At 38.9% G+C, this 9,342-nt stretch overlaps 1 protein-coding gene across 1 annotated transcript; it reads right to left on the reverse strand.

Annotated features, from left to right (window-relative positions):
• Positions 1 to 615: 615 nt before the first annotated feature.
• Positions 616 to 9,342, reverse strand: fads2 (fatty acid desaturase 2). Its single transcript, XM_039808830.1, has 13 exons — positions 9,194 to 9,342; positions 8,791 to 9,014; positions 7,827 to 7,937; positions 7,323 to 7,520; positions 7,145 to 7,246; positions 6,941 to 7,066; positions 6,786 to 6,846; positions 6,630 to 6,706; positions 4,422 to 4,519; positions 3,604 to 3,700; positions 3,438 to 3,517; positions 2,738 to 2,863; positions 616 to 2,488 (listed from the first exon to the last, which is right to left on the reverse strand). The coding sequence occupies exons 2-13, from the start codon at positions 8,998 to 9,000 to the stop codon at positions 2,437 to 2,439; spliced, it is 1,338 nt and encodes a 445-aa protein (XP_039664764.1). The 5' UTR covers positions 9,001 to 9,014; positions 9,194 to 9,342; the 3' UTR covers positions 616 to 2,436.

Consider the following 9,342-nt stretch of genomic DNA (forward strand, 5'->3'; position numbering starts at 1 on the left):
ACATGCATGTAACATAGATATTTGTACGAGCAGTGTGGTTAATGTTTATGCTCATTGTCAATATTGCAGCTGTTTACTGAATGACTTAAATAAGTAGATCTTAGCTATTCCATATCTATCTATCTATATATATATACATATATATTAGCCAATGTTTTTCATATCGCTGTTTACAAGTAAAATAAATAACATGCTCTATGTCAGAAGTAGTCTCATGCTGGTTGGAAACTGCAGATCAGCAGTCGGTATTAATATAAATAATGTTGCTGTTTATAATTAGAATTCAGACATTCTGACAAGAGAAACTGTTAATAATCCTGCATGAAGTTATTGTGAGATGCTGTCATTAATGCATATGAGACTGATCTATGCAGCATGATATTTTGCAGTGCAAGCGGCACAGACACACAAGAATAATAAGTAATATATGAGACTATGTTGTTCTAATATAAATAATTAAAAGAAGATGTAGACACAACATTCAAGGGGTTATAAATATTATGGGACACACTGTTTTAAAAAAAAAGCAATCAAAAAATAAACTTGGTAAATATTTGATATCACTTCTTTTTGTACATAATTCTTGTCACTGGATTAAAGTACCAGAGGTATAGAAACAGTCAATACAGTTCCTTTATTTCATACTGTAAAATCAGAATAAGAGTTGCAAGTGTAAAAGGAAGTTAAATTAAGTACAGTAACTTTAAATAATCCTCAATTACACTGGATTTGTCACTTGTCCGCGTAATTTTCATATTTTATTGTTCAAACTGTATCACATGATTGATAATGAAAAAACAACACTTTAAATACCCGAGAATCACAGGGACGTCGTTAGGCCTATTTTATGGTTGCTGAAGCTACCCTAAAATGTTCCTAAGCCCCCCTAAATAATAATAAGAACAGCAATAATAATTTGATTTGATAATTTGAAATGTGATAATTTGATGCAGACCGGAGCGTTGCAAGTAACTGGAGGATTCATCTTGTCGCTACTCTTTGGTCTGAACTTGCTACTGCACGTAGCCTACCGGTATCAATTCAATTATTTGAGCAGATGGATATTTGAGGATATTTTAGCAGAGAGAAAGAGAAGCAGGAGATTGGCTGGGCAGCTGATTCTGAGGGAGCCGGCGTGATTGAGGTCAGTAGTGGTCTACAAGTCTAAGGAAATGTGGGGTGTTTTGTTTTCTTCCAACAATAAGCATTTGTTGGTAGGTCTAGGCACTGAGGCATAGCCTAAACTAAATAATTTAATTGTATTTATTATATATGCTAGCTATATTCTGACCAACTTAACTTTCTGCATTCATTGGCTCTGATAAATTAAATAAATATGTAGATGTTACCTAAATGTAGGCTAGGCTAAACATGAGCATATGCCCACAGATACACATGTGAAAATAAAATGAAAGCAATCCTACATACACTATTCGTTACTCCAAATCTTTTATTTCTTCCGCCATCAGGTTATTATATTAAGACAGTAGCCACTTTAAATAGGATCCTTATCAATAGCTTTTTAAATATCAATAATTGTTGATTTAAGTCATACATTGTCATATATATATATGTATATATGTATATGTATGTGTGTGTGTTTAAAATTCTGGTTCTTACTGTATGCAAGCCAAACTACACAGTGTAATGACACTGATTGAACCAATCTACAGCGCAGTTACAGTAATTTGTGTAATTAAATAGCATTCTTTGGACAACGTATCTTATAGAGAGAGGAATTAGATATAGTATGCTATTACTTTATCATACATTTACATGAGCAGTAAGGTAGCATTTAAAGGAATACGCCACCGTTTGTTGAAATAGGGCTTATCACGGTCTACCCTGGCTGTAGATAGGTGGGCCAATGTATTATGTATAATGTATATAATGTATATAATGTGGTGTATCCCTTTAAGTCATTGGTTACAGAAGAACTCATCAGGAGCAAAGTCTGGCCTAAGTAAATTCCCCCATGCAGCTTTGATGTGTCTAAAAGCTAACAGCTTACAGTAACTTTTGTTGAACAGAGAAGAGGATATGTCTGTCACTTTTTATTATTATTATTAACATCTTGGTTTCTTGACTGGTTGTTGACATAAGTGTAGCTCTAATACAGTAACAAAAGATGTGAGTGCAAAGATTTTGCAAACACAAGTTACAAATACCCTGGGGGCTAAGCACCCCCTGTCTTTAAATCCTAGTGACGTCCCTGACACCATACTACTGTTCAAGACACTGTAAGGAAAATCAGAGAAATCCTGTGAGCACTAAAAATCTGGCACAGAATCTGAAAAAAACTGAACTATGACACCAACACCAAGAAAAGATAAATCCCACACCATTAACTGAATTATAAAACCAAACAGATATAATCAATGTATGATGCAGAAGAGACAGCAGTCCTTGTAGGTACTGTGCAAAGAATAAAAGTTGTCATTTATGCAGATATGCATCAAGCCAGAGGTCGCCTGAGTGTTTCAGTGACCTAAAAAGAAAATAAGAACAAAAAGACACACATATATCAGGCAAGCAGTTTATTATTAATCTTGTTCTTCAAGGGATTCATATTAAATTGTCTCCTCATTTTGTATTCATTATTCAGTCAGTTGCAATTCAGGTTCATTCCTTTGTTTTGTCAGACTGAATAATGTCTTATTGTTTTCAACAACCCCACCTTGTCTAATCCTGGCAGTAAATAATACTATAAAAATACTACTATTATTTTTGGACTTACCTGAAAACATCAGCGAAGCCCTGCCACAATGTTTTCACCTGGTAAGGAATCCCATGTTTCTCACACAGTGCACGGACCAGCGGGGCCACCAGGTGGTAGTTGTGGCGCGGCATTGTTGGAAACAAACTCCAGAGACAAAAGGAACAGAAGGGGTCCATCAGCATAAAACATGTCTCAACAATTGTGTTTTAAATTTAAATAAATATTAATAATAATTCGAAGAAAATACTGTTCAGCACAGTGAAGCATGTTTCACAAACTACAGAACAGCTGTATCTTTTTCCTGTTTAGTCTTCCCTTTAAAGTTTGAGTTTGAGTTTATTGAATTCATGCTCACAGTTAACTGGATGAAAAGCAGAATTTACATCAGTTTAAAACATAAAAAAAGTCTGGCCCTATAAATATAAATAAATGTTATTTATTGAAGGCTCTGAGAACCAATTTTCTCAATCACCTTCTTACTATGAGTGAAGGTGTCTGACATGAACACACTATTTTCTGCCAAAGTGAGAACTATTTTATTTAGATTTTCACATGAGCAATTTTCTGTATTTGTCCAGATGAAGCAGATTTGATTGATGCGTTTTTGAGTGTTAGACTCTTAATAAATTATAACTAAACAATGTTGTAAAAAATTGGATTGATCCACACTTTGTCCTGCATACATTTCGAATGTATGCAGACTCAACCATTCACTCACTGGTGTTCGATTTGAAAGTTGAGGTGTCCGCTGAACCAGTCGTTGAAGAGGGACTGCTTTATGTTACAGGTGGCTTGTAACTAAAGTAGAGGACAAGACAAAAGATGAGGTTACACATGAGCAGCACAGTGGCTGACTGTGGACTGTTTCCTAATAAACCAGGTACCTGCATGGACAGCCAGTCCTGGTTCTTCTCGTGGTCGATGTCCATGGGCAGATGACTCATCTGAGTCACCCAGACAAACCCGTGACTCTCCAAAATCCTGTCATTCATAACAACACAACACCTTGATTTTTATAAAGGGTTTGTACATTGAAACTAATGGGATTATTTAAATTAGTATGTAAGTAATTTATGATTGAACTTTTAGATTGCCAGATTCACTGATGTTAATCCCTCTACATCATAACTTTTTCTATTCAGCTCTTTACTGTAAGTTGTAGTGATAATGACTGCGTATCCTTGTGTGAGAGTGCGATATGTGAAAGTGTGTGTGTGTGTGTGTGTGTGTGTGTGTGTGTGGTTTGATGGCAGTATACCATTATGGTTAGAGGTGTTGAAATTAATCAAATAATCAATGCATCGAATCGTGGACATGGACGATGCTGCATTGATAATCGGCAGGCTCATAATCGATTATTTCTGTTTACAATTTAATGTAGGCCTAACAACATTTCTGTTTACATATTCTGTTATGTTTTGCACATTCAGGAAGTGCCATGTGCTCAGTGCTGTAGTTTTATGTATCCAATTTATTTAGTATTAGAGCACTGCAGAATGTTTTGTTTTTGAAGCTTGAAAAGCTATGAATGAAATGTCCTACATAGCTTTAATAGAAAAATGTATTTGACGCATCATGATGCATCGAGATATCGAATCGAATTGAGTCACTGACATGATAATCGTAATCGAATCGAATCGGAAGATCAGTGAAGATTCACACCTCTAATTATGGTACTGTAAGTGTGTGTCATAGTTGTTACCTGATGAAGCTGATGAACACCACTGAGCCAAACAGGCCAAACATGGGTATAGAACAGCACAGGTAGCGCAGGTAGTAAGACAAAGCCCAAGCCAGATCCTTTAAATGAAAGGAAGGATAATATGACTCCCTGAAACTCATCTCTTATTTTTATTTTCCCTACATGTGACCTGTTAAATCTTAAAGGGGTGATAGAATGATTATATAGGGTATTTCACACTGTTCCTTAAGGTCTCCAAATAGGGTATGTAACATTGGTTGGGCTGAAAATGGCCCGGGTGCTGTTCTATGCGCCCTAATGCAACCCTGTGAAATAGCCCTGGATTGAAACGAGAGGTTTTCTCCCTTAAATGGGATGCTCATGAATATTTAGATGAGCTGCACGCTGATTGGTTGGTTTTACAAACGAGCGACACACACACACACACACACACACACACACACACACACACACACACACACACACACACACACACACACACACACACACACACACACACACACACACACACACACACACACACAGACACACACACACACAGACAGCCCCACCCCTCTTTACAACGAGCTGAGCGAAGCTGCAGAGGCTACAGTGTTGCCAACTTAGCGACTTTGTCACTAGATTTAGCGACTTTTCAGACCCCCTTAGACTTTTTTTCAAAAAAGCGACTAGCAACAAATCTGGCAACTTTTTGTAGAAAAGACACTAGTATTGTCCGCCGAGCACGCAAAGGCAGTGGCGGTTCTACATTGAATTACACCCAGGGCGAAAAAGAAAAAAAAAATGAGAAAAGAAATTGCAGAATTACTACATTATAGTGTATATTTATTTTAAGTTCTGATAACTTATACTGTCATATTTTTTTGCAGAATTGTGTTCATTGTCTTTTGAAAATGTTGGAGGTGGAGGTTGTGCAACTTAAAAAGTGTTTCCTGTTGTAATTGCAATAGCTAAATAACTGGATTCTCTTAAAGGAGAATTCCGGCCAATTTTTACGTTAATCTTGATCGCTATAAATATGCGTGTACTAACCTGACCCGAATCGGTGCAGGCAACACGGAGTAGCTGCAGCTACGTGTATGAGCTTCCACTGAGCTAAAACGGCAGTTGTCGGGGCAAGTTTTAGAGTGCCTTTGTGCCTCTTAAAATGCAATTAAAATGTCTGTGCAACATGAACGTAAGGGCCCTTACGTGACAACAACATGCGTTTTCAACTCAACTCATGTCAACAGACATGGTGTAAATTCACCTAACCTGGTCCCTGTCTCGATCCTGCCGGTAGCTGCTAGCTGCTAGCTGCTGTCCGGTGAGTGTGTTCAGCCAGGCTTCTGTGATAATCATCCCGACAACAATCCATTGGAGCGGGGGTGGTGTGGCTATGTCCTCCAGAGGACAGGTCATGTCACGTCTTGAAATTTATTCCCCCCCACAGGGAGACAGCGAGTCAGCGAGCTTGTTACGCCCGCAATCTCTTGTGGAGCATTATAACTTCGAAAAACCACAGGTTCCAGTTAATCTTATCTTGGATATGTGTGTTGAGTTATTTAAACAAACAATCGGGGAAATAAATGCCTCTTATCCGCGAGTCTCCTGATAGAGCTCCAGCCAGCTCACAGCGGGGTCTGTGAAGGTGGACAGGTCGGGCGGCAAGCCATTGACCCCGGCAGGCACCCGCCGGCTGTCACGTCAGACTGTGGAGCATCTGAACTCTGACACAGTTGAACCAAATTTGCAATAAGCCATAATCTTTCGTAAAACGGCCCATTTTTTAGCTCTACATAGTTGATTTCTCGCATAAAAAAGTCTCAGAAGTGAATTTAGTAATGAAATAGCAGACGACCAATGTATAAAGTGTCTAAGATCTGCGCAACCAACATTCAGAAGACCAGCTGGTCTCAGACCAGTGGTTTGTATGTACATTTTGGGGCGTGACAAAGGTACAGACTAAAGCCAAATAAGGTACAGTCACCTGAGTTGGCGTCAACTACTGGCTTTGTGGAGATTCGCCCGTTTTCAGCGGCAGTTTCAAATTGTGAGATTTGCAGAGGAAAGAGGTGTCAATGGGACTTTGAGGTTCTATGTATGCCTATTTTACCCACCGAACTGTCATAATTCAACTATGACAAGGTAAACTCGATTTTGCATTCTATCACCCCTTTAATATAATCTGCAATAATAATCTGTTACACTCAGAAGATGGCATCTTACCACCCACTGACGGCGGGAAATCATGGTTTGCATTATTTGAATGTTGAAGAAAACTGGAATGAGAAGCGGTGGTCCAACTAAAAGAGGGAAAAGAAAACAATTATTCCTGTGAAGTTTTCATAGTTTCACTCTTTTAAATGACTCCAAGAAACATACCGAGAAAGAAGTACTTGTGTTGGTGGTGATAAGGCATATATTTGATCTTTTTTATGCCATACTGCAACAGAGAGAAATACAGAGTTAGAATTAGCAGCTGGTGAAAGATTTAATACTGTATGTTTAAGAGCTGTTTTCGGAAATCAGTTACTTGCCTCCACTGGTTGAGTTTCTCCAACTACGAAGATGTGCAACATGTTGACATCAGGGTCCTTACTGAAGATGTTGGGTTTAGCGTGATGCTGGAAATGCCGGTGATTCCACCAGTTGGCAGACGCTCCCTGAAAAAACAACCTTTAATGTCTGTGCAAAATTTCAGAAATAAATATGATTATGATACGATTGAGAATACCAATTACCTTCAAATGACCAATGACAAACTTGTGCAACAAGTGATTCCAGCTGGACTTCTTGAAGACAGACAGGTGGCCAAAGTCATGCTGCAGCCATCCAGCCTGCAACTACAGAAGATGAAGAGAAACCGGCATTGACTTACAGTTCGTCAACAACAATAACAGATAATGATGTTCGAATCACCTGAGCGGTTGCTAGCATGATGGCGCTCAGAAAGGTCAGAGTCCAGCTAGTTCCCCAGACCCAGATGATCAGCCAGGCGAGGGCCTCCAGCAGAAGGATGTGACCCAGGTGGAGGCAGAAGAACAAAGGCCGAGCTCGAAACAGACCCTCGCTCTCCACCTGAGCACGTAAAGTATGGAAATCCTGTATGATGGTTGCCTGAGAGCAGAGAAGAAGACATAGACACGTCCTATAAAGCTCAAAAGAATCAGAAAAAAACAAGGCATTAAGGAAGTTTGAGTTATTTAACAGCATTTAACAGCTAAAGAAACATGAGTGTCCAGAATCTCAGATGCGCCTGAACACTGTAAGACTCATGAATAACAGATCTGTAAATGGTCTGACCTACTCCTTTTCCTCAGGTGTTTCTGTACATGGGATCCATCCTGCCATGTTGTCCCACTTGACACTAAAGCTGCTACACGATTAATAAGATTAACTGATTTTTATTTAGACGGAGCTCACATTTTTGTTTCGGTCCTGGCTGGGCTCCGTCGCTGCCAGCTCTCCAATCTGCAGCGGCTTCAGAAACTTTTTCACAAACTTTAAATCTGGATGAAAAGCAGTGAATGCCTCCTGTAAAACAGAAATTAAGGATCCTGTCAGTGACGCAGTAAATTAAAAAGTAATAAAAATTGATCAGATGTGGAAGGACCACTCAACCTTCTTGCTTTCTTCTGTGTTTAAAAGTACAGAAGTATTATTACAAAAAATACCTAAGTGTCAAAAGTAAAAGTATTGTTTCTGCAGAAATATGGCTCCTGTGAATGATATATCATTAGATTTTTGCTGGTTGAGGTAAAGCTGTCTTTACTACTTCATATAATATTTGTAGTTTAGTTCAGTGGTTCCCAACCTAGGGGCCAGGCCCCTTCAAAGGGTCACAAGATCAATCTGAGGGGTCGTGAGATGGTTGCTGGGACACAGAAGAAGAAAAAAAACAAAGTTCTGCTACACAGATTTGTATTTGATTTCAGACTTTTCTCTAATATTTTACTTTCTTTTGTAAAATATTGGATATTTTGACCTCTTTGGGACTCAAACAGTTATTTAAATGAAACCATTTGAAGTTTAGATGGAAAATGAAACAACAACTCAGGGACATCTGAAATGTAACAAGTAGGACTAGCTAAACACTGCTTCTTTTTTAATGTGTCACAGGCCAACGGGGCTGGAAACCACTGGCTTAATATTTAACAATGCGTTGGACTTTAAAGCATAGCATGTTTCTTATCTAAAATCTGAATCTAATCAATAACAACCCTAGCTGTCAGATAAATGTAGTAGGGTAAAAGTACATGTTCCTCAGAAATGTGGTGGAGTAGAAGTAGCAAGTAAACATGAAATGGAAATACTCAAGTAAAGTAGGCCTACCTCAAAGGTTATATTTATATTCAAGATAATAATTAAAATAATTAAAACAATATACCGTGGCATTCTCTCCAGCATAATGGCTGATGACTCGAATCCCTCCTGGGTGTCTTTTGGTCCACTGTGTGATGTTGTAAACCTTTCGATCTATCACCAGCCACTGGTCATTCTGGTTGCAGTGGCTTTGCACCTCCTCCCAGGTGTAGACACCAGCAGCCCGCCCGCTGATCGGCTCTTCTGCATCCGTTAGCTGGCCTCCACCTCCCATCCTCACTGCTGTCTCTGTTCAATACGTCGCAGTTCATGCGGTTATTGTGTAAAATAGGACATAAAACAGACACATCAAACCTTAATCGCCTTAATCGCCTGTATATTGATTAGTTGGACAAAAATCGCAGATAGCGGGCGGCAGGCAGTATCCTATAGGCCCACTAGGAAGATTAAAAATAGTTCACACTTACAGTATCCAGATTTTGGCTACTCTCCCCGGGTTTCAGTCACATTAACACGCCGGCTCACTTTATTTGCTCTCGTTCCGTTCAGACCCTTGTTATATAGTAATCATCCCAAAAAATCATCCAATTGTCTTCCTTAAAATGTTCACGGACTC

Source organism: Perca fluviatilis, chromosome 8 (assembly GCF_010015445.1).
Source record: "Perca fluviatilis chromosome 8, GENO_Pfluv_1.0, whole genome shotgun sequence".
NCBI lineage: Eukaryota > Metazoa > Chordata > Actinopteri > Perciformes > Percidae > Perca > Perca fluviatilis.